The sequence below is a fragment of the Ciona intestinalis genome, unplaced genomic scaffold (genome assembly GCF_000224145.3).
Source record: "Ciona intestinalis unplaced genomic scaffold, KH HT001180.1, whole genome shotgun sequence".
Taxonomy (NCBI): domain Eukaryota; kingdom Metazoa; phylum Chordata; class Ascidiacea; order Phlebobranchia; family Cionidae; genus Ciona; species Ciona intestinalis.
In genome coordinates, this window is record NW_004191501.1 from 1 (window position 1) to 24,323 (window position 24,323).

General features: G+C 34.3%; 3 protein-coding genes across 32 annotated transcripts in view; 1 reads left to right on the forward strand and 2 right to left on the reverse strand.

The window, feature by feature from the left end:
* The first annotated feature begins 1,387 nt into the window (after positions 1-1,387).
* Positions 1,388-10,256, forward strand: LOC100185344 (solute carrier family 2, facilitated glucose transporter member 1-like). 2 transcript variants are annotated; one of them, XM_009863717.3, is made up of 10 exons: positions 1,388-1,837; positions 3,200-3,420; positions 4,109-4,251; positions 4,501-4,619; positions 6,595-6,734; positions 7,148-7,298; positions 7,898-8,036; positions 8,729-8,931; positions 9,334-9,494; positions 9,698-10,256. In XM_009863717.3, exons 1-10 carry the CDS (start codon positions 1,686-1,688, stop codon positions 9,724-9,726), a joined length of 1,458 nt encoding a protein of 485 aa, XP_009862019.1. In that variant the 5' UTR covers positions 1,388-1,685; the 3' UTR covers positions 9,727-10,256. The 2 variants fall into 2 exon arrangements, with proteins under 2 accessions (XP_009862019.1, XP_018672762.1); XM_018817217.2 differs by having other exon boundaries at positions 1,390-1,837; positions 9,334-9,564.
* A 204-nt stretch (positions 10,257-10,460) lies between these two features.
* Positions 10,461-15,987, reverse strand: LOC104266755. Of its 19 annotated transcripts, none has more exons than XM_026840291.1 (15): positions 15,650-15,987; positions 15,293-15,368; positions 14,849-15,067; positions 14,706-14,795; positions 14,523-14,642; positions 14,090-14,209; positions 13,711-13,836; positions 13,388-13,480; positions 13,256-13,306; positions 13,078-13,158; positions 12,726-12,791; positions 12,330-12,407; positions 11,765-11,854; positions 11,455-11,535; positions 10,461-11,070 (listed from the first exon to the last, which is right to left on the reverse strand). In XM_026840291.1, the coding sequence occupies exons 2-15, from the start codon at positions 15,327-15,329 to the stop codon at positions 10,964-10,966; spliced, it is 1,359 nt and encodes a 452-aa protein (XP_026696092.1). In that variant the 5' UTR covers positions 15,330-15,368; positions 15,650-15,987; the 3' UTR covers positions 10,461-10,963. The 19 variants fall into 19 exon arrangements, with proteins under 19 accessions (XP_026696092.1, XP_026696091.1, XP_026696095.1 ...); XM_026840290.1 differs by having other exon boundaries at positions 15,646-15,987; XM_026840294.1 differs by lacking the exon at positions 15,650-15,987 and having other exon boundaries at positions 13,087-13,158; positions 15,293-15,464.
* Positions 15,988-18,282: 2,295 nt separating this feature from the next.
* Positions 18,283-24,323, reverse strand: part of LOC104266756 (mucin-5AC-like) — a 6,855-nt gene continuing 814 nt past the window's right edge. Inside the window, exons 3-16 of one of the 11 annotated variants that reach the window (XM_026840283.1) lie at positions 24,043-24,128; positions 23,812-23,960; positions 23,537-23,689; positions 23,125-23,313; positions 22,706-22,906; positions 21,824-21,856; positions 21,603-21,671; positions 21,469-21,531; positions 20,895-20,993; positions 20,734-20,835; positions 20,426-20,566; positions 20,189-20,305; positions 19,742-19,793; positions 18,283-19,321 (exon numbers count right to left, since the gene is read on the reverse strand). In XM_026840283.1, the coding sequence (XP_026696084.1) occupies positions 19,753-19,793; positions 20,189-20,305; positions 20,426-20,566; positions 20,734-20,835; positions 20,895-20,993; positions 21,469-21,531; positions 21,603-21,671; positions 21,824-21,856; positions 22,706-22,906; positions 23,125-23,313; positions 23,537-23,689; positions 23,812-23,960; positions 24,043-24,128 (1,443 nt within the window). In that variant the 3' untranslated portion in view covers positions 18,283-19,321; positions 19,742-19,752. Of the gene's footprint in view, positions 19,322-19,741; positions 19,794-20,188; positions 20,366-20,421; positions 20,567-20,733; positions 20,836-20,894; positions 20,994-21,468; positions 21,532-21,600; positions 21,672-21,823; positions 21,857-22,705; positions 22,907-23,124; positions 23,314-23,536; positions 23,690-23,811; positions 23,961-24,042; positions 24,129-24,323 lie in introns of all 11 variants that reach the window. The other 10 variants (XM_026840280.1, XR_003397469.1, XM_026840282.1 and 7 more) reach the window with 10 other exon arrangements.

Here is a 24,323-nt window from a genome sequence, read left to right on the forward strand (position 1 = left end):
TTTTAAAAACATGGTAGAATAAACAATAATAAAGCTCTTCCGGGAAAAATAATCGGTTTAAGAAATATTACTTGGTGTACTGTAGGTAACCAGCGCAAGAAACCTGCCGTACCAACACATCATAATTTTCTTGGGTTGTTTTCGAGTTCCTTAAAGCTGGGTTTCTACACCTTTTACAGTTTCGGTAGTCATGTGTTGAGAGTTATCAGTGATATATTTAACTTGCGTTGGAAATTAACAGGAAACGTAAAGTCATCAGTAAATGGCACATCCTGTTATCCTGGTTAGCGGAAGCTTGAATGTAGGACAGCTTGGATGTTTCAGTTATGATTAATGAGAGGATGAATACGGCCGTACCTAATATAGTAGTTCGGGGCAAGGTGGTCCAGGTTTTCATTTTTTATCGTTCTATTTGGTAGTAAACAAAGGTTATTTACAGATTGATTTAGCCGTATTCTCATGGCTCTAAGAGAATGTTGTTAATTGTCAAAAACGCGATTGGGAATGTGAGATATCATTTGCTAACGGCAGCCATCTTACCTCACAGTACTATATAAATAACATTAAACCCGAATATTTTAGGGGTGTAGAACAAGCACGAAGTATAAGAATTTTAAAGTATAAAGTGACCCATTCGCACTTTATAAGGGTCAGCGCTACAAAACCAAAAGGTCGTTTTGAGCGAATGTAACTTTGAATTTAACACCAAACCAAGATAGTTACACAGTTAGGCAAACACACCCCAGGGCGAAGTGTACCCAAGTAAGGGTGTCTGTGTTTAAAAGATAACAACTGATGCAAACATTATCTGTTTCCCACAAAACACTGGAGTTAGGAAATTAGCGTTTCCGCAGGGTAGCCAAAGGCCGAACAGGGTATTCTCACAACTCGATTTTCGGCACAGGCAATCCACGTGGGCAAAAGCGAGAACGTTTTTCTTTTTCTCAAACAGAGATGACTCGTTTTACATTGTATTGGGGTTGGTTGGTATGTGCTGTGTCACGAGTTGTACAACGCGCTGAAGGTACATCATAACAAACTGTTACGTAAGCTTGTTTAGTCGTATATAAACTAAAACAACTGAGGTACTAGTTGGTTATATAACCGAGGCAGTCAAGGCGGTTGGGTTGACGTTTTCAACAACGAATGTTCGAGATATGGCTAACCGCAGACGACATAGCAGTAGTGGACTTTGTTCAGTATTATAATGCACAACAAATATGTCTGCCATGATGTTTAAAGTAGTGTTAACGAGCTTAACGATTACTGTATTTGTTCAGCTACCGTCCTAAAGCTAACTTGACCTTTAAACGTAGCCCAGCATTCATAACACACACAAGAATACATAAAGCTTACTGCAATGAAACCCATCTAATTACAACACCATATGAGACAGGATGTCAGCTTTAAAACGACTTCTGGCAATACAAACTATACAAGGATAGAATGAGTTAGTGGCTACAATGGAAAACCAGGCATTCTTGTGGCCTGTGAACAGATTGTTATATACCCAAGTGCAAATAGCGCTCAAAGCTGTAAAAGTTGGATTGCCAAAGTAGAGCAAGTGTGAATCGAGTATTGTTTACTTACAAGAGCACTATACGTATCCACTATTCTGTTGAATTACTTTGTTTATATGTTAGGTTGAGGTTTGAGCTTGGCGCTTGTGTTAGTCAAAAACTATAATGGCGGACGAAGCCGGCGTGACCAAAACACTCGTGTTGGCAACCTCGATGGCTGTTGTTGGGTCTACGTTTCAGTTCGGTTACAACACAGGCGTCATAAACGCACCACAGAAAACTATTGAACAATTCTACAACGTTACGTTCCTCAATCGGTAAGCAAAGATACCTTTTAAACGCTGTTTTTAAATATTTACAATTTCTGAACCGTTTTATTTATTGAAAACACTGGCCAAATAGCTATTAAAATCATCCATTTTTAATGAAAAACTATTTCCTTAGGGTCTAAAACGACCCGTTGTACTATACGTCCTACTTACCTTATTTGGAAGTAAATGGTTAGAACGCTCGTAACCCTGCATATTACATACGTTTCTATTAAAGAAATGCGTAGAAATTTACCAAATTGGAAAAGTAAAGAACTCAACCGGAAATCACAAAACTTTTTGTCGCGTGGTTCGCAGTGAAGGAATTTGGTTTACGGAACCAAAATTGTTCATCTAGTCTAGTTTATATGATTTAATTGAACTTGCCTTAACCTCACCTTATCCCAGGAAAACGACAGTCGTTATAGCACGCTCAAAATTGTTAATCTAGATTGCCGATTAAATTATTATGTATTGGTAGGTTTAAGTAACTTGTTTTTTTTAGGTTGCGGTATCGAAGAGCGTAATTACAAAAACACAAAAAAAGGAATTTATATATAATAAGTTGAGGCGCGAAGATAGGACACCTTTGGCACATAATATCCAAATATGCTGACCGTGTTTAAACACTTAACAACAGTCTATGAGAGTCGTGATGATACGGTTTTTTAATTCAACTTATGTTTTTTTTTACTACGAATGGGTTTAGATAATAGAACGAAAAGGTGGCCCATTTTACCCCACCCTACCATACGTATAGAAATGCATTCACTGAAATATAAATATTTCGTTAAAACGCGAGGTCGCTTTACCTATATCGACGAGTAGTGGCAGCGCATTTGTATCTAACAAAGCGGCCAATACAATGCCGGGTAACACAATGAATTCCTTTCATGGTTGTGCTATAATATAAAATATGGGTGGGGCTTTGTTTACATTCTCGAAAAAGGGTGGCTATAGCGAGTGGCGCATGATCAAAAGGATATGACGCGTCTTGTCCGAGGACCAGCTTGCACAAGTTGCCAAACACACAATCCATCTATCCACGTTTTATCGGGAAATTTATATACGAAACTTGGTGCTTACAATAGGAATAAATCGTCGGTGGCATCACGCTGTATTCAGCCTTTTGTTCACTAAAACATTCGATTCACAGTAAGATAAAAACCGCTAACCCACAAATGCGCCCAACCTCATATTAGCGTTACTAAATAATTTATATATTTGCGCGTTTTCGTCACCTCAATTTAAAATTAAGCCAGGTTGTCATTTGCATATGTTCAGCATATGTTAATATTACAGACACTGATATGCCATATACGTATATTACCCAATACCTACACAATTATCATTGATCCATTTCTAATCAAGTTACGGTCATCCAATTACGGCTTCTACGCTCAACCTGTTGTGGGGATTCACCGTAGCCGTTACCGCTGTCGGGGGTATGATAGGATCTCTATGTGCGGGAGTGGCCGCTGAAAGATACGGCCTCAAGAAATCAATGCTGTATAATAACATCACTGCCATATTGGGCGCCGCTTTAATGGGCTTCTCTGAACTGGCCGGCTCCTTCGAAATGCTGATTATTGGTAAGCGATATATTTGTGCTTAAGTATGGATCGGCGATTCTAAAGTTCATGTTTTATGTCCGCTGTCAACGTTATTGGGATACGAACGTGATATCCAGTATAAACTAATAGCATAGCATTGGTCATCCAAATCCCCAAACTAAATGTCACGCAACTTTTGTAGGCGTACTAAAAACAAGTTAACCAAAATCAAGGTCAAAACAAAAATACCATCGAGGCCTCTATTATATCAGTGACCCGACTAAATCACAACCTACCGAGTGAGGAGCTACTTTACAAGTTGAAAATACATACGTCAGTTAAAAGCCAATATATATATAGTAGGGGCCGTAGGGCGGGGAAGATGGAACACCTTTTCATTCTATTTTCTTGTTTCATTTGGTAGTAAACAAAGGACACCCAAGGAATTATAAAACCGCATCTTTACGACTCCCATATATCGTTGTTAGTTGTTTAAAACATGGTCAGGATATTTGGATATTATGTGCTAAAGGTGTCCCGGCTTTCCCCGCTCTGCTATACAATAGGAAACTGCAATATGGTGATACCATTATACTGCGGTGGGTAACACATCCGACTTTTATAGCGGTAACAACATATGCGGAAAGATAAACTGTAGATAAGCCCGCATTCATCCGGTTTACACCCGTGATCACATGCTTATGTAATCCAATATGTTTCTTGATAGGTCGTTTCATTATCGGCATTAACAGTGGTATCAACATGGGCATTGCACCAATGTATCTTACCGAGATAGCTCCAGTTAAATACAGAGGGGTGTTTGGAACTCTGGGCCAATTCGGGGTGGTGACGTCAATGCTTTTGTCACAGGTATGACGACGTCATTGTTACGTAATCGTTTCTGTGGCTGTGTTATAGTAGGTTGGGGTAAAATGGTTCATGTTTTTATTCATATTATTATCCCGTTTGGTACCAAACAAAGAATACTAACGTAAATATATAACCGCAGCATCACGACTGTAAAAGAGCGTGGTTAAAAACACGACTAGGAAATAAGGGATTTAGGTGTTAAAGGTATCCATCTTTTTCGATAGCACTATATCCACAAATACATCACAGGTACTGGGACTACGGTGGTTACTTGGGACACCAACGTTGTGGCCTCTACTTCTTGCATTGACGGGTGTCTTCGCTATTTTTCAACTTGCAGTTATCCCATTTTGCCCGGACAGTCCTAGGTTAGTGACCTTCGTAACAACAGAAACTTAATTTATAAAAATAGTCTTTCAAGGCAAGGCAACGGCACTGGTAATCATTTTTTATTTAAGCTATGCAGTAATGGGAACCTCAAAACTGATAAATACGAGTTTCAAATAACGCATCCGAATAAGATGTGTCAAATAACGCATCCGTGTTGTGGCTGTCGTTGCTACCCAACGCTAAAATATAAGGGGTTTATTAATTCATTCAATGTCTACATGGTATGGTTAAACGCGTTTCGAACACAAATGATTAATGCTGCTAATATATAAATATTTCATCTTTAAATATTTCCTTCAAAACCGAGGCAGAAGTATTTTTGCAAATGTTTCCCACTAAAATGTGAACAACTTGTAAATAATAAAGATGACCCACTAATATTGCCGAATGTGTCACATTTGACATGATGTTAAATTCTATTTTAAAAAGCTACAAGGGAATGAATCAGCAAAATACGATCTAGATCACTTGCTCTAAAACAAATTATTTAGCGTTCGCGATCCAAACACGCGATTGCAATCTTTGTTCAATAAATATAAGCTGTTTAAAGTGCAAATGTTTGCAATTGAAAGAATGTCCTTTTTATCGTTCCGGACAAATACCATGTTAGTGTTCTACCGGAATCTATATTTGCACACCTATTTTTACAAACCCCTAATTGAAGTATTTCAAGCCATATATTCTCTGAGGTGAATGAAAGATTTAATTTTAAAAGATCCATCAGGAACACCGCAAAATATATTTGCCCTTGCATTAACCCCAAACCATTACGTACTAATCATTTATTTACACTAGTCCACACAATAGTGCGTGCAGATGTGCTGCCATGAGTAGAGGTTGAGCAAACTCTCGTCAGTGATTAGCGACTCCACCCCATCTTGTGTAACTAATAGGACGCACGAAACCTTACATCTGTATGTTTCCGAATATAATTTAGAGGCAAAATCATATTTACATGGTCCAGTTTTTGGGACATGACCTTCAACGATTATTCTTACACAACAGCCCTGAATGCTACCTCGATAACAAATTAAATTCCGACAAAACAAACAATGGGTGTGAACAAATCTTCTATTAACGCGTGGCTCCCAGCAGCAAGTTACATAATAGAGATTCTTTCTCGACGATGATCTGGGTTCTTACAGCAACCACGGAATAAATCGACGGATTTTTCGCAATGCGCAGCGCCTGAATAAATGCGAATTGACCTGTTTTCGTTCACGGGCCTAGTCACTTGTATGGTCAACGCGTATGGGTATAAACTTATAACAATACCGAGTTGTCCGCCCACACAAGATATAGGAACGGTGGGAAATACGCAGCTCCGGAAGTTAAACAATAGACAACGACCACATGATATATCCATGTGACTTAGCATGTTTTCGACCGATCTTTCGAAATTCAAAAGTCGTCATAGTTTTGGTCATCTGCTTTATACCTCTATGCTGCTTCGCCACGTGATCGGAAATTTAACAAAACAAATAACGAATGTAATAGTTATATGTTTGATTAGGGAAATGATAGCTATACCACAGCACACACATAATCCGCTGTTATGTTTCACACACGTCGTACTCGCCTGTTAGTGTTCCCACATATTATTAAAAATGTGAGTAAATATTTGGATTTTTTAGTTTGGCTAAAATTTGTACACTCTATTAGAGCGTATTGCCTAAAGACAATATACGTCCACAATAGTGGGAGTTCACGTTGTCAGCGTTAAGCCTCTAGTCCAGTATCCAAATACTCTGGGAGACTAGCGCTCTAACAACGCAAAGATAAATGATGAATGAAATCCATTGAACCAATGTATACAACACACGGCGCTGGACCGACACATCTGACTGAGAATGATCAAGGCATCACCTTAGTCCAAGCGAAAGTTTAAATAAAATTAGCCTCGCCATGTTACATCGCGTTCCATCATAATCGATTAAAAACGACTATTGTTAGATTCCTCTTGGTGAAAATGAACAAAGAAGAAGAAGCGAGGGAAGCTTTACAATGGCTACGCGGTAATCATTACGATGTCAAAGAAGAAATGAATAACATGAGAATCGAGCATCAAGCTAACTCGACGGAAAGAAAAACAAGTAAAATGACTTTTATCGCTTTATTTATTCGTGAGTGGCAAGCTTTTGTGTTGTGTAAGAAACTACGTACGTATGTGCATGAAATGTATGGATCAGAAAATGTACTTTTAGGTTTGACGTATTATGGAAGTTCTAAGTCTGTTAAAACGGGTCCACGAATGCGGTATGATAAAACATCTCCAACAAAGCTAATACTCTTGTACAAAGTAGTCAGGCAACGTTTGTATATCCCGTTTGATTGCTCCCGCATGCTTGTGTACAAAGTATAAAAACAATCATCCATAAAGTTACACATGTGGTAACTCGTAAGCGAGCACGGTGTATAAAACAAAACACCGGTGTTCTAACGGCTTTTAGTGCCCGCCATGCAAGAATAAGTAAGTTACATTCGTTCATTCAGTTTTTTCTTACAGCTATCATAGAACTTTTCACCGTCTCCTATCTTCGAAAACCGCTCATAATTGCAATTGTGATGCAACTATCACAGCAATTGTCGGGTATTAATGCAGTGTTCTATTACTCGACCCAACTGTTCATAGCAGCTGGTATTCCAGAAGAATACACGTAAGTGTTTATGGCTTTCAACTTAAACTAAGGTTAAATGTGTTTACTGTTTAGTAATCTACAGATATGCAATAAGTTTGTTCAGGGTTAAAACCGACAATAATATGACAGGTGTCTGTTACATATCCGGCACAAACGCGTTTTTGGCGAGAAAAACACAGCATCTGTTTAATCATTAGCTTTATTAATAAACGTTACAACAATAATAATATTGCTCTTGCATGGCATTACTTGTTACACCCAAAAGTGTAATATTGTACCAGCTATCTTACTTATCACATAATAATCGAGTATTGGTTACGTAATAAATGTTTCCCAATAACCGATGACGCACAGAGTAGATTGTGTGACGAAACAATACGATTTTTTATTGCATTGGTTGGCGCGTTTTTGAAACTTTAAAATGGCGTTACTGATTAAACACGTGGGAGCAAAACTAAAAAAAACGTTTTTTCGTAGTTGTTTCTGAACCAAACATTTTAAAAATCGAACGACTAGGTAAAGCAATAGCCGTTAAACTGTAACAAAACCGCATGCCTATTATAATCTATATAACTATAAAATAACGACATTTTTACAAAAAGGACTTTATTTTACAGCGGACTGACAACAGTTGGGGTGGGCGTGGTTAACGTTGTCATGACGATTGTCAGTTTGTTACTGATTGAACACGCAGGGCGAAGAATCTTGCATTTGATTGGCTTAGGGGGGATGTGTGTTTGCTCTGTTATACTCGTGGTAAGTAGGAATGTTAACATTCATTCTTTATTGTCTTACTAGTATCAGAGACCAGCCTAATGGACAAATGTTATTGATGTAACTTTTGTTTACAATATATGCTACTCTAGGGGTGATTATTTTTAGGAATTTTTTCGTTTTTTTTATGTGTGGCTAACAAGTTTGACAACCCACTAGTTATCACTAGGTTAAAGCATTGCCGTTTAGTGTATGGCGGGTGCCCAAGGACATATGCGCCCACAATAGTAGCAGCAACTAGCCTTGAACCCATTACCTCTGGGTTAAAGGCAGACTTGTTAAATACTTTGCCACGGCGCCAAACGAGTGTTAATCCTCAATATTTACTGACTTTCCACTACATCAATATTTGAGCAGCATATTGCTTTATAGTAAGTTATAACAGTGAGCCTTGAACAACAAACACGTTTTATGTCGTACTAATATACAGTTCCAACCACTCTGCATATAAATTGTATTATGCAATACAAATGTTTAATGTCAGTTTAAATTAAAAGTTGACAAGTCCTAACAAAACCCCAACCTCCCATAACTCATTAAGCCACCAGCTGCCAATTACCCTTTTCACTTCATACTTTGTCAATTGTCTTCAACTACAAACTTTGACTTTGCTTTCCATCTTAGGCCACCGTACTATTTAGACTGTATCAACCAATATCCACGTATTTTTCCAGGTTCTTCTAAACTTGCATCGTACAACCGTCATATCATGGCTTACACTCGTTCCAATTCTTCTCTTCGTTGCTTTTTTCCAAACCGGACCCGGCTCCATTCCCTGGTTTATCACAGCCGAACTCTTCAACCAATCCTCTCGTCCCGCTGCTGTTAGTATCGCTGGATTGGTCAACTGGCTCGGAAACTTTACAATCGGACTTGCGTAAGATTACTATTACATCATTATCTGTTTGGAATACATACAAACAGGTCTTTATACAAAGAGATTGCGGGAATTGAGAAATTTTATAACATATGTAGGTTACCTCTTATAAAATCATTGTTGGTCAGTTTGTGGTATGTATTCTGAAGCAGTGATAATAGAGGTTTACATTTAAACTTAAAAGGAAAACTTTATGTAATTACATAGTATGAAAACAAGAGCTGAGAGGTGACACATTTGCCTTGCTTTTCGTACATATACAGACTCCACTTATATCAATAAATTTTATGACTTCTTACTACATAGTATACAAAGGCGAGAAGATTGAGGAATTGTTTATGTTACTTTACTATTAGCTTCCTGTATTTATTTCAAATAAATTTAATTTACATCTCAACACAGGTATCCTTCCATCAATGCTGAGATTGGTGGTTATACCTTCATTATATTTGCCGTCCTCCTCGCAATATTCTGGATCTTTACTTATTTCCGTGTTCCTGAAACAAAAGGAAGAAGCATCAATGAGATTACTGCTCTGTTCCAACCTGAAGGGGAATACTTAGGTGGAAAACCAGATAAATACCAAACCAAACTATAACCAGCATTTTGCTCGTTGATATTTTTGTCCCTTTAGTAAGTTCATTATTAAAGGCATTGTTATGTCATATTATGCTTGGACTGTATGCAAAATTGTGTTTAATTATGATGCAAATTGTTTAGTAATATTTAGGAAGGGTATGTGTAATGTTATATTTCCTTTTTACAGTTCCGTATGACGCCCTCGTACACAGTTAATAACCAATCAAGCGTATCCACTCATAATTCACCACTAGGCGCATCAAGCGAAAGTTTAAATAGAAGATTTCTTTTCGTTAAAACGTATCAGAAGATGGGCTGCAGTGAGTCTTCTTTGTTACATAGACACTTGTTGCAAGAAAGTTTATTTATTGTCCCAGAATGAGTCGGTTTTCTATTTTTCTACAAGATTTCTGATTGATTTAACCCTTGTTTACTTTATACAATTAACTTCTAATAACAAAGTATTTTATGTTTAAATGATAAAATCATAAATTAGAAAATTTTAATGAAATGATTGTAGGAACTTACACCAATTCGTGCAATTACATTCCGTATTCTAAGTTTGATGATCTTCCAAACAGTTTTGTTTCATTATTTGTTTGTATTTTGGTTGTTGCTTTCTTTCATTGTTCTTGTGACGGTCAAACCTGTGCTTTTTCTTAAAGTTTGGAATGCAGTCCAATAAATACAGTAATATCTATCACTATCTACCACTGTTTGGAAAATAAAGATTTATATTAAAAGTGTATCGTCACAGTGAAGTTAAATATGTATTATGACTACACAGAATACTTTGATTTCAAAACAATAAACTACAGAATATAAAGTTTGTAAAATAAGGGGTCAAAGAAAACAGTGTTGATCATTTAAAGTGAGTAAGAATAAGAAAAACATCAAAAGATAGACCACAGTTATTGTACAACAGTAAGATGGCTTCGAAATTTAAGCAAAGACAAAGGTAAACAAGTCATGTTTACACTTTAATAAGTCATTCGGTAACCTTTATACTTGCAACACAGACATTTTATCACAGTATATATTATGTATGGGTGTGGTTTTACTCGTACAGTATTTAAAGAAGAATATGCCCATTTCTATTATAGACCCTTATAACATCATTAAATGATAAACATAACAAAAGGTAATTTAAATTAGGTGGCTTGTTGATGTTATACATCAAATCATCCATTAACACCCAATCTTCTATTCTCAAAGGAAACCAACATATAGTAGGTTGGGGAAGATGGGACGCCTTTTTATTCATTTTTCGTCTTATTTGGTCGTACACAAAGAAAAAATTATAAAACCGTATCCTTACTTCCCCCATAGCAGTTGTTAATTGTTTAAAACACAATCAGGATATTTGGATATTATGAGCTAAAGGTGTCCCCTCTCATCCCACAGTACAATGCATAATATGTTGATAACACATTTATTTATGTGCCACTGTCCGTTAATTTTGTGTCTCCATGTACATTGGTTCATCTATTGGTAAAGGTGGGGGAAGGTTTGGCAAAGGTGGAAAGTCAGAACGTTTCTCACGTCTTGTGTTTTCATATTCTGTTGTAAAACAATAACAGCATAAAGTTATTTCTTTAAATATGAAACAACGAACAAATATAGATAAACTATAGTCGCAATATATGAATATAGTTGTAAAATATAACCAGCCAAAGTAATCTATCATATATAGATACAGGTTACTTAAAAGTAATGGCTTCAACATAGCTGAGGCCCCACAGCTAGGAATACCAGGAGACATAAGATTTGAGCCAGATGTGTCCCATTAGCTAACTTTCGAAGTATGTATGATGTAATAATACAAACAATAAGATTTGAGCCAGATGTGTCCCATTAGCTAACTTTCGAAGTATGTATGATGTAATAATACAAACAAATGATCATATTTTTAAATAATGAGCGCACAATGATGTTTGTAATCACCTGTTTCTTTGTAATTTTGATTAACGGGAGATTGTTCGTAAAGAATAGATTGTGATGTCACTATCATGTTTCCATTGTTTCCTAACAATGAAGTTTTAAATTACAATGGGAAAAAAACAGAAAGAATTTAACATGGTGGATTTTACTTTCAGCCAATTAATCATTTCAAACAAAATGTTTTTGAAATTGTTTTAAAAAATAAACAAAAAAACAAATTTGTACGTTTTGTAATATATAACAAACAGTTCTAACATTAATGTTAGCAATGCAATGGAAGTTTGTAAGTACAACACTAAAGTTAGTTACGTACCCGGTACAATAGGACATTCATATGGTTCATCATATATTATTGTGGGTGTGCCTGAAGTATTGGGCATTTGATCCTTTTGTACATAAGCATCTATATTATAGTTAAATTTATTAAATATATACAAACTCCAACCATACATAGTGTAGGATACCATAGGTATTGAGTGATTTATATTAAATCAAAAATGTAAATTTATCCTAACATTCAGAAGTTATAATACTGGTGTTCTGTTTTAGAATTTCTTCTTTAATCATGTATAATAGGGGTGTGCAAACAAAATAAATTCGGTGAAAATATACAACTGGCTTGGCGGGTTGCTTTTCTTTATGGGCTTCAGGTTGCACACCCCTGATGTATGGGACAACATAAATATATTTAGATACATAGGTGAGGACAAGGTGTCTATCTTTTGGCAAACCAAGCTGCTGATTCAATCAATTTAACTGTTACCATATACTATAACTGTTTATATGATATCATAATCAATTTCACGACATGCATGCATATCTACATATCCATGTTAGACAACTATTGTTAAATATATCAGTGATTTTATATAACTGACCACTTTTACCCGGTGGTTGGTCATAAATTGGATCAACAACTTCAGCTTCACCTTTATGTATATTCCTAAAAGATTGATCTGAAAACAAATGATTAATATAATACTGGTATTGTATTTTATAATTGGTTAACTGCTTCTTCATTGTATATTATATGATGACACGAATATTTTTAAATGCATAGGCTATGTTTTGTAAAACCTGGTGCTTTTTCGACCATATCTCATGTTATTTACTGTTAAATAATACAATATAATCAATTTACATGTTACTATATAATCAGACTATTTATCTATGATATCATAATCAATTCCATGACATGCATGTATATCTACATACCCATGTTAGACAACTATTGTTAAACATATCAGTCATATTATATAACTGACCACTTTTACCGGGTGGTTGGTCATATATTGGATCAACATTAACTTCAACTTTATGTATATTCCTTACTGATTGATCTGAAAACAAATGATTAATATAATACTGGTATTGTATTTTGTAATTGGTTAACTGCTTCTTCATTGTGTATATTATATGATGACATGAATATTTTTAAATGCATAGGCTATGTTTTGTAAAACCTGGTTGCTTTTTCGACCATATCTCATGTTGCTTACTGTTAAATAATACAATATAATCAATTTATCTGTTACTATATATTCAGACTATTTATATATGATATCATAATCAATTCTGCATGAAAGCATAGCCATTATTAACATATGGTTAGCTTATATAACTGACCACTTTTACCTGGTGGTTGGTCATATATTGGACCAACATCAACTTCAGCTTCACCTTTATAAACATTCCTTACTGATGGAGCTAAAAACAAAAGCGCAATTGTACAGCTTATATAGTTTCCACTACATACAATCTTGTTGCGGAAGATTTAAAACAAAAACAAACACCACAAACTAACATCTTGGTAAAGAACTCAATGATGAACAACTGCTGAATTCACTTGTATATTCTGAATAAATAGATATCTTATAAACACAAGTAAAGCATAACTATGAAAATAATATATAGATAACCCATGTTTAATAATTACCGTTAGGAATTACTGTGACTTCATTGAAACCTGCATCTGGTTTGGTTGACGTTTTTCCCATTGTGGTTGTGGTTGGGTTAGGAAAGGAAGGCCCTATATAGCAAAACATGTTAAGAATGTAACTTATTTAAGTTTGTTTGGGGTAACTTTAACTTCACAAGTTATAACATAGGTGACCTAGTTCATGCACTTGTGCAAGCTAATGCAGTACCACGTACAAAACTTTGTAAGTAGAATTTTCCACTTGGCAATTTAACAGCCAATTTGTGATCACTTGGTGTGCCTGTGTTGTTAAAAACACCCCATGGTGACATGACACTTACTTGTTGTACTCCCATTGTTCTTTTTGACATAAGTACAATAATCAACAAGATAATACACAAGCATTGGGAAGCCCAACACAATGTAGATAGATAGTAGAACCCGGTGTTTTGGTTCACGAAGATTATCTATGGTTCAAATATAAAACAATTAACTTGGTTAAATCTCATGTATTAAACATTGGATGATAACAAGTTTAAGAATCAAATTATACTTTTAGTTTAATTTTGATGTTTTAAAGGTACAGATATAAACACAACAATAAAATATTTAAAATGGATTGTAATCAGGTGTTTATAACACACTTACAAGTTTCACACATACATGTGTTCGTGCCTTCAAGGATAAAACATTAACAAAACAATAATTCCATCAACTTACATGGTTTAAATATCTTCGAATACCACATTCGAAACATGATGATGCCGAGTAGTAAAGGAAGGAAAACACAAAATATAAACCAACAATTCCAATCTTTGCCAAAGCATGACTTGGGCGATACTGTTCAAGTAATATTCACCGTGCTTAAATGTTTGTAAAGGCTGATTTTAAATTTACAACAACAGAAGTATTTTCTCAACTGATTTTAATACTTAACAGTTAACACCATACTTCCTTGCACTTTATGTTATAAACCATTTAGATGAATTCAAAGATACTAACGTATTGCGCATAGATAGTGTTTAAGTTAAAATTGTTTAGGTGACCTTTATCTAAGGTTATAAAGTGCAATAGTACCCAAGTTATAAAGCAGTGACTGAAATGGTTCTCAGTAATAAAGCATTGAATTAAATAAAATAGTAAATTACTTCACCTCTTTTTTGATTCTTTTTAGTTCGTATTTCGAACACGAGGTAAACAAACATTGGAATATTGAGAATTGAAAACAAAATCAAAAGTAATTTCCATCCAAGGGTTAAGTCATCTCTCTCATCTCATGAAAAAGTTTGTTTAAAGAACAAGTAATGACAAAGTTAAAAAACATGAAATGACTTACATGTTTGATAAACATCTAAAGTCCAAAACACCAAACACCAAACTGGAAGTAGGAGGAGTAAGGATATTAGGGATATAAGATCCATAATATCTGTAAAATAATGACATTTAATATTTTACAAGCTGAAAAGTGTTATGCTCTACTACCTGGATTCCCAGGATGCTGGTCAGTAATCTGGTTTTTGGGAAAAGTGTTTCGACTCTCAACAGATAACTGTGTTGACCTCTTGGCTCTGTTGTTCACCATTGACCAAACTTTTATATTTTCAACAACAACAGATATTGAAACATCTGTGTTGGTTGCTTGCTTTGGTTGGGGAGGTTCTTGTAATTCAGATACAGAACCTCCGTGGCTCCTTACAACTGTGAACAAATATATTTAAGTTAAATATACATAAATTTAATTGTTTAGATATATTACATACACATTTTACTCGCTTTTGAGCAACCACATATGGAAGTCACTATTTTTTAGAAGATTTAAAAAACTTTTAGACAACCAGTTAGTGAATACTGGGCATTAAAATTAGGATGTTCAAATCAATTCTGGAATATTTTTTTATTGTTCCAAAAAAAAAATTCACTTACCAAACAATGCAAGATATATAAGACATAATGACATCATAATATGATCATAAAGTAAACCTAGTGGTATCTGGATTATCTGCAAATCAAAGCTGCAAAATTACATGTTTTAATTTTCTTTATATTTTATTCCTAAACAATTTTGTGTCAGAAAACCAGGTTCCTCAAGTGTAGAGCAGAGGTGGCCCATACACTGTAAAGACATCTAGACATGTTACGTCTTTTAACGGATGTTCATCGTCGCAGCACATCCATACTCCACAAATTGGGTTTCCCATTAAATATCAAATACTATACTGATTTGTGCTACAAATTCAAACCCATAAACAGTTTTTGTGTTGCAATTAACTACTTACTGACTTTAACACGAAATATTTTCGTAGGTGTCGTTAGATCCTTCACATGGGCAACAACATATAGGAAGAAATAAGATTTCTATAGGAGTTCTCGGTATAGAGAATTTCCCGTCATTAAGAGTCCCGTTTAAAGTAAAATCCCCGAAAGGAATAGTAAATAGAAACAACATAAAGTTCAAAATAGAAATAGCATTCTCCATTAAAATTTGATAAGAAATCGAGTAAATCAACTCAAATTACACAGTCACACAGACTTTTACTGTTTTGATAAAATCTAGTATACGATAAGAGATAAGGAATTGTGTTTTGGTAAAAAATCGTTAAAAGCAATATTATCTGCCGCTGGGTGGCAACAAAGCGACCAAAATTTGAAATACGAATCCTAGTGACGTCACGCAATACAATTATCACATAATGTAGCGATATTACGCGGAAATGACATCACTGGGTTCTTCTATGAGAATAAACGTCGTGTATAAAACGATAGACTTGATATATTGTTACGGAAATATAAAATTACAATTCAAATTCGCATATTCAAACATACGGTTGAATATTTCGAATACGTTAAAACGATTTGCAAACGGGTTATTCATTTGGAAAACCAACGCTGGGAAAATATTTTTATTTTAAACGTTGGTAAAATACTTCATAACACTTCAACGTAATATAATATTGTGCATTTATTATATATTTAAATATGCAACATCGGTCACACGGTAACGTAAATGGTACCTTATAATCTACGTATATCTGCATTTGATCCATTGTATTGCATTATGTGGTAATATATTTAAACGAGGAAGTGGTAATGTCGTTTGTTACGTCACAAAAAACACAAGGAAGGAATTAACCAATCAAATTCATTTCTTATGGTGACGTGTTAGTATGCACTGTTTTACCACCAATGCGGATTCTACCACTTGGTAGCGTCAAGAGACAGACCAACATCAAAGGCAACGCCCATGGATCCCGTAGCAATAACAGATCGAACCGTAGCAACAACAGGTAGTGACAACACAAACGGTACGGTCGCATTTACATATATATACCTATTGTTCGTTGCGTTGGAAGCTGGTGGTTCATTGAACAAACACACAAGAAGCCAAACTATGGCATGAACAAAATTCCAACCGCTGCCACAAGGATATCTTGCGAATATCATAATATATCAAACACCACGAATTATCAATATTACATAACATGTGGGTGCTTGTTTAATACGAGATGAGTCTAAGTTCGCGGTGTTTAGTTACCAGCGCAACAATTTTGAAAACTAAATTGGTGAATGTTTTTGTGCCACAACTGGTACCAAAAAGTTCTGAACAACAAACCAACCATAACGAACTTCACGCTTCGGTTGGAAACATAAACTATTTGGTGTTTGTCCGCTGATGGTTGAAGGCGGTACATCACACATGTTTTCAATGGAATATACCTCGTTTTTATTAACAGTTAAATTTTACAGCTTGAATATAAACATTACAACCGACCAACGTTTCTGTTGAATTACCAGGAAACGATGCAGCAGACTGTTGCTTCAAAGCGAGATGATAAAAACACTTTTACATCGTATTGTATAAACCACCCGTTAAAAGTAACAACCCCTTTATGGGTCTTAACTTCGTGTAGCTTTGTGTATATTTCGTTGTTATGTTAAATTTAACCCCGTTTGTTGCGACAGTGGGAAAACAAGGGACTTGTGTCGCAACTAAATGAGGAAGTAGAAACATTACACCACCTACATACGTAATACTTTATACCGTATGTGAATTACATTGCACAAGCCAATTATTCGTTGAACAATAACTATGAGCGTGCGCGGGTTCAGCACTGCGGATTAAATGTTTACGTCATCACATCTTGCAAAGTAAGCTGCAATGTTACAAACATTCCGGAATATTGACCACGTGATCGAAACAGGTGTCGTCACGTCCTGAACGGCTTTGTTCCATGAACATTGTTACGTAATAAACAGTCAACGGTTCGAAGCTATCGTTTCACTACCAGCCGTTGTGACGTAATAATAAAAAATAAAGAAATAATTGAATAGGCTTCGCGAACCCGTTGTTGATCCTCGGCGTTCACAATGGCAAACTTAGACATCGCATCGAAACAATCTAATACACCTTCCGCAGCGATTACGAAAAGATTTTACATTTAAAAACGATTTGCACTTTACAAACTAGAGCTGAGCTGAATTGTACATAGACATGTTTATCACGGTCATGTGATATTCTATTTCAAATATGCTTTGAATCTGCGTTACATTTCACGGGTGATATGCAAGTGAAAGATTAAGCAACAACGATTAAAATGGAATGTTTATACATATTTAAAACGATTTAGTGAAAAGACAATACATATGAAATGTAATTGAATATAAAATACTTCCAGAAGATCATAAGTGAATAAAAGACATAAACAATTATATAATAGTACGATTTCTCTTAGGTGCGTCACACGAGCAAAGTGATCCTGGTATTATTCCCTTTGTTTTGTAATGTAAACATAAGTCTAGACAGCGTGAATAGAACCACATACAATTGCTTTGTGTAACGGCGTTGCTGGTGCGGTGGGTGTTAAATTTCAACGTAAACTGCCCTCACTGTGACTGCCGTGGAAAATAACACTTCGTACAATTTCGAATTTATTTTTATGTTAATGTAAAACTATACATAGTAGGGGACGGAACTTGGTTTTAAGAGTTACATTTACACTGTGACGTAACTGCAAGTATTAAAATGCCGACAAATGTTAAGAGTCCTGGGTTATTCAAGTTGTGCGTTTAAAACGCTGGGCGGTAACATGGTATCAGCTCTAATGATGCATAAAGATTAATAACAGAGGTGTAAAAATAAAGTTGAACTACAACATCATTATAAAATGCTTCTACATATAAACCGAATAAATTGATTAAAAGGAAACACATAATGAAAAAATGTAAGATTACATATTATATACAAGAGGTGTATGAAATAGAACATCTGTGTTATAACCACTGTCGTTTTCCTGCTAGGTGAAGATTAAGCAACTTATTATTCTTACAAATCAAAACAAACAGCACTAAGCAACGATAAGGAAGCTTCAATCAATTATAAACCTGAATCTATTCAACGAGTGGGCATGCAGGAAACGACTGTTGAGATAAGGCTTAAAATAAGAAGTGTTAACCAGGTCTGCATCATTGAATGACCCGTAATAATCTTTGTGTAATTGTTGTACGTTGTGTGAACTTTTAAAACGCAATGTGTTTCACACACTACAACCTTAATGTCAAGCTTAAAGTGCAAATAATTGTATAATTTGCAATAGTAACGGTTAAACCTGGAACGATTTTAAAGTTTTGAAGACATTTAGAACCTTTAAAAGGAATACAAAACTAAGAAATGCATATTATGCGCAATGTTAAAATGTTTTAAACATATGATGAATTAACAGTGGAGTTCATTTTCCGATAAATGCATAAGATATATACAAGTGCCAAGACACTTTAAAACATAAAATTTGCAATACACTAAAATATCCATGAAACAAATACAGTGTGAAACAATACTTTAAATAGTTTACTTGTGTTTTTACAAGAAAGTGGAGTTCCATTTGTTATAAAAACGTGTGGAGTCACATATAGTAGGGCTGCTCATAGGAGCTCATCTACTTGAATGCTGATTATATTCTGTAAAATATAACAAATAGTGCAGCTGTTAACTATGGCCTAACATCCAACATTGAATCAAAGCTAATGGAATGAACACAATTGGAAATAAAATTACAATAGTGTTTAAAAATTAAATAAAATTTATACTTCTGTAAAATTAAAACATCACACTCACAAAATAAAATATAACATAATTCTTCAAAAACAAGTTTCACATAGTTTAATATGAACCTAAATAAAAATTAATACAAACACCAACTAATAACAACAGATCTTTAATTGGGTAAAACTGAAACAAAACTAAAATTATGTAAACAAACAAACTGATTGTGTGGGTCAAGTTACATGGGTAAACAAGATTAGTGGATTTTCATGTAGCTACCGTAGCAGTGTGTGTCATATTTTCTGTAATATGCATCAGAAGGAAAATAAACTTACATAAAAATTTGTTATGGAATTTGGTTGCTAGGGTGAACTTTGTTGCCTTTGTCTGTTTAGGAAATTAACCCAATTATGTTGAAAGTTGATGATAATTTGTAGGTTTGTGGTGAAAGCATGCGGGTGTGTGTTAATAGAAGTGAGTATTAGTGTTGTTAAAGTTGCAGTTAAATAATAAACTAATAATTGACTAAATTGAAGCTGAATTTTTAAGCTTGGTGCATGCATAACCACAGTAGTGCTATTTAAACAAAAGCAACTTGAAACGAACTACATACAAATCAACTAAAAGAAAAGCTAGTTATAAATTAGCTATACACATTATTTAAATATAGCTGGATATACTTTACTTAACCAAAGGTAAACAAAAACAATTTACTGCAAAACAAGTGCATCACCAGATAACGAAATAAGATCAGGGCTACAAAAATTAAATACTTGACTTACCTCCGCTGCTGTTACTCTGTTTAACACTACTCTTATCCACAAAGTAATAGATAACCATTGGTATTCCCAACACAATGCATATGGCCATGAACCATTTCTGTTTGGGTTCTACTTGTTCTAAAAGTTTCTTTTGGAGTTCTTCTTTAGTTGGAATTTTTTTTTGGAGTTCTTGTTTCTCTGAAATAAAACATTCATACAATGCATTATTCCAGTAAATTAATAAATGGTTAAACTTACTTTTTAGATATACATCTTCGTGCCATTGTCTAAACATGAGGATACCAGGTATTAATGGTAACCAAATGCATAGAATAAACCACACACCCCAATCTTTTTTCCCAAACACAAGTACTGGATCGTTACTTTTTCCTCCTCTATCTGCATTGATTTAACTTGTAAGATTTAAGAAAGTAACTACTAGTAGGATATATTACTTTGTTTGTTATATCACAATAGTATTTTAGTTATTTAGGTATATTTCCAACATTAGATTTATACAATACTAAGCATGTAAAACAATTACCAAAATGAAACAACAAACTCACCCCTTGTACAGTATTGATGTATAACGAAAACAACAATAGGAATCACTGTGACAGTTCCAATCAACATCAGAAACTTTATTCCATAGCCAAGTTCAGGTTCATCTTCATGTTAAACAGCATTAGATATAAGTAGTTTGTAATGTTATCAATAGAATGCTTACATATTCTGTAAAATTCGATTGTCCAAAGAACTAAAGCAAGTATTCCGATCAAAAAGAACAAAATGATTAAAAGAATGCACCACCACCAGCAGCAGCAACCTGCGGATGAATAAGTTTAGGTCAGAAATTTAAATACTATACACATTACACGTTATGAAACATTTGTAATATTTAGCTGATTAGAAGCAAAAAAAATAAAGAAACCATTTATTTTGTTTTAGTTTACTACTAACTTATGAAAATTAGTGTTGATTAAATATACAACCATCAAAAGTAGTAATGCAACTAGTGTGTGGTTCCACAATTGCAATTGCCTTTTTGTGTCATGCTAATTAAGTGTATCCTCCATGCTCGTGCAAAGTTCTTATACTTGCTTACACATTCACCATACAGAAATTTGTCTCGCAACAAATAATATAGAATATAGATATTAGTTTTTGAATCCACCATAATTACATGGCATGTCCACTGTGTGATTAAATTATTCAGGTGATTAATTAAGACTTTTGTTCATTGATATTCAGCATGTAAGAAATTAAGGTGTTAAACACCACTGTCATTTGATGTTGCTTACCACGAGGAAAAGGTATGCGGAGGCAACAAGGCAGACAAGGTTTAGGGGGCGGAATGGGGTTTTCTATTAAATATTTAAGTTAACACCAAAATTCACAAACACATTATTATGTTAGCATTAAGACGCAAGATTACCAGTGTTTTTTGTGGTTGTTGTTGGTTGGGAAGTCCCCGTTGTGTTATTGGTAAAAATAGGTGTTGTGTCTAAACAAAGTTTAAAGATGGTATAACTTAGTAGCAAATGTAAAATAGCTCAGTTGGTGTTCAGTAAAATCCTTGTTATTTCACAAATGAATTATAAAACTGAGTTTGTTAAAACTTTGTGAGAACTACTAAACCACAATCATGCGAGATACCTGATGGTGCTGTCGGGGTTTGGGTTGTGGGACCTTTAGGATTGTTTAAGGAGTTTTATTATATTGTAACATTAATGCATGTTAGTTATAATGATTCCTGTCTTTATAATATTTTCAAATGATATTTATTCCTAAGTGTATAAAATACATTTTTTGGTTAGTTCCAATACAAACATAATAGCCAATTAACAGCAGTTTTCATTTTTATATGTTAGAGCTAAAACCATTTTGTCGGAAATAAAACAAAATAATTAATAATCAAGACAATATGTTAAATAATTGAGATGTATTGATATTAATAAATATCTTTTGATTATCAGTACCATTCATGTCCTACTGAAGATGAGTGAGTTTTCCTCACATGAAAAACAGACCAAACAACAATGAAAGCATATTGAAACACAGTAACATGCACTATTTAGTATAGGTATGCTGTCTGCCTGTCTCATAAATCTTTATGATAAAACTCTTAACATTAAATGTTTAATGTAAGGAGTGTAGAAATATTGAACAAGGTTAAGCAGATAGACTAGAGGTGCTCATGGTTACACAATCGTTTGTTGTGTAAATAATAATTGCTTAAAAGTTAGAACTGGGTGACAGCCATAAACTAACATTAAATATAAAAGTTAACTATCATTTACCTAATTATTGCAAGATACAGAGTAGAGAAGGAAGTAATATGAACAGAACTTATATAATAAGATGCTATTTAAAACCACACTACACTACTACAGTCTTTTATTTTAAGGGTCCATCATTTAGACACATTGCACATGTACAGACAGTAAACTCCTAACTTTCAAATAATCTAAACAAATAAACCTTTTTTTGCAATAAAAAAATGAATGGCTTAAATTGTAAATATTCATTTTGACTTACCAGTTGTAGTTACATTGGGCATGCATACAAGAACTGTATTCCAAGTACCATCATTAGCACAAGTTCCACTTCCATTGTTTGGTATATACCCAACACAACATGTGAGTGAAACTACACTACCAACTGCAACATTACTGTGTCGTGTGACAGAACTTGAAAGACATATTCCATTTGATACAACAGCAGATGTGTTGCAAACTCCTGAATCAAGTGTTTTGCATTGTAAAATTTGTTTAATTTTTAATATAATAGATAGAATGTTAGTCAGTTAATTTTATTTACCACAGTTCAGATAACATCACAAAATCTAGTTAAAAATTTTGTATAACCTGTATATATTTTATTTCTAGACCACAAATTTGATTTTATCCTTTTACCGATTACAAATGTTTAAAAACGGAATTGAATAGAATCCTTACTTGCACACGATATTGAAGCAGACCATGTTCCATCAGCTTGACAAGTACGACTACCACCTGTCCCATTAAACCCATCGCCACAACCGACATTTACTATGGCACTAACATTAACCAGTGTGTTAAGCAATGCGGAGTTGGTTAAAATAATCCCGTTTGCTGAATCAGTTGCTGCTGTGGTGTTGCATTGCACTAAATATATTTAATTATATGACATATCCATTAATCATGAAACCTACCATATGTAGTTTGAAAAGTTTTTAAGATGATACAAAGCTGGATGTCATAATAACTAATATATATATATCAAAACTATCAGTTAAATATATTTATACACCATTACTATACCATAATACATTGATATAACTACTATATCATAAAAATGTGTTATATGAAATTGGAGTACACAACTAACCTGGTGGACAGGTTCCACTAATACTCCAAGTTGCATCAGCTTGACATGTTCCGAGAACACTGACTGTATTTGCACCAACACATTTAAAAGTAGCACTTCCTTCAAACACAGCAGTGTTGGATGGAGATATCCCTTGGTATAAGTCATCACAATCTAATAAAAGGGAAAGGCACAATAACTGTTGTTACTTATTTGCCAACACAAATCATCACTCAGTCAAATATTTCTCAAATCAAAAACAAATTTTCTGTGAGTGAAACAGATCAAAATCCTACCTGTGATGTTTAGCATAATGGGTGAGCTCGTAACTGTAGTTAACTTTAGTCCAGTTATGATATTTAACATATTATCAGTTGTTTGTAATTGTGATATATTGAGTTGCGTTGTGATGTTGTCGAACATTCCAGCAATTGTGGGGACTCCACTGTCAGTAAAATTGAATTTAATATGGAAATAGTGATTTTGATTACCACTTATTTAACACAGTAATTTTATAATAAACAAACCTGACTGTTACTCTGGTTTGGAGAGCAAAAACATTCTCAGCTATGGCTGGTACTCCAGTATTTACAGCAACCTCTGCTAGCACTGTCTGCACAAAGCATATTGGTAATGATAGCAAGGTAATTAATATGTATATACATAGGCAAAGATAAAAAGGTAAAGAGCTACTATGGGCAAAAACTGTGTGCAAACTTTTTTTCTTATTGACAAAAGTTAACACACATTTATGTTGTGAACTTACAAGCAAACCATGTTGTTAATAAATTAATAAAATTATTCTAAT

Excerpts from the sequence above, each read along its gene's own strand:
- LOC100185344 (XM_018817217.2), top strand. The coding sequence starts at position 1,686 with ATGGCGGACGAAGCCGGCGTGACCAAAACACTCGTGTTGGCAACCTCG. Across the intron at positions 4,252-4,500 it reads CGTCAATGCTTTTGTCACAG|GTACTGGGACTACGGTGGTT; the intron begins GTATGACGACGT and ends AATACATCACAG. Across the intron at positions 7,299-7,897 it reads GGTATTCCAGAAGAATACAC|CGGACTGACAACAGTTGGGG; the intron begins GTAAGTGTTTAT and ends TTTATTTTACAG.
- LOC104266755 (XM_026840291.1), bottom strand. The coding sequence starts at position 15,329 with ATGATGTCATTATGTCTTATATATCTTGCATTGTTTG. Across the intron at positions 13,159-13,255 it reads ATTGAGTTCTTTACCAAGAT|CTCCATCAGTAAGGAATGTT; the intron begins GTTAGTTTGTGG and ends TTTTGTTTTTAG. Across the intron at positions 11,536-11,764 it reads TGAATGTCCTATTGTACCGG|GAAACAATGGAAACATGATA; the intron begins GTACGTAACTAA and ends CTTCATTGTTAG.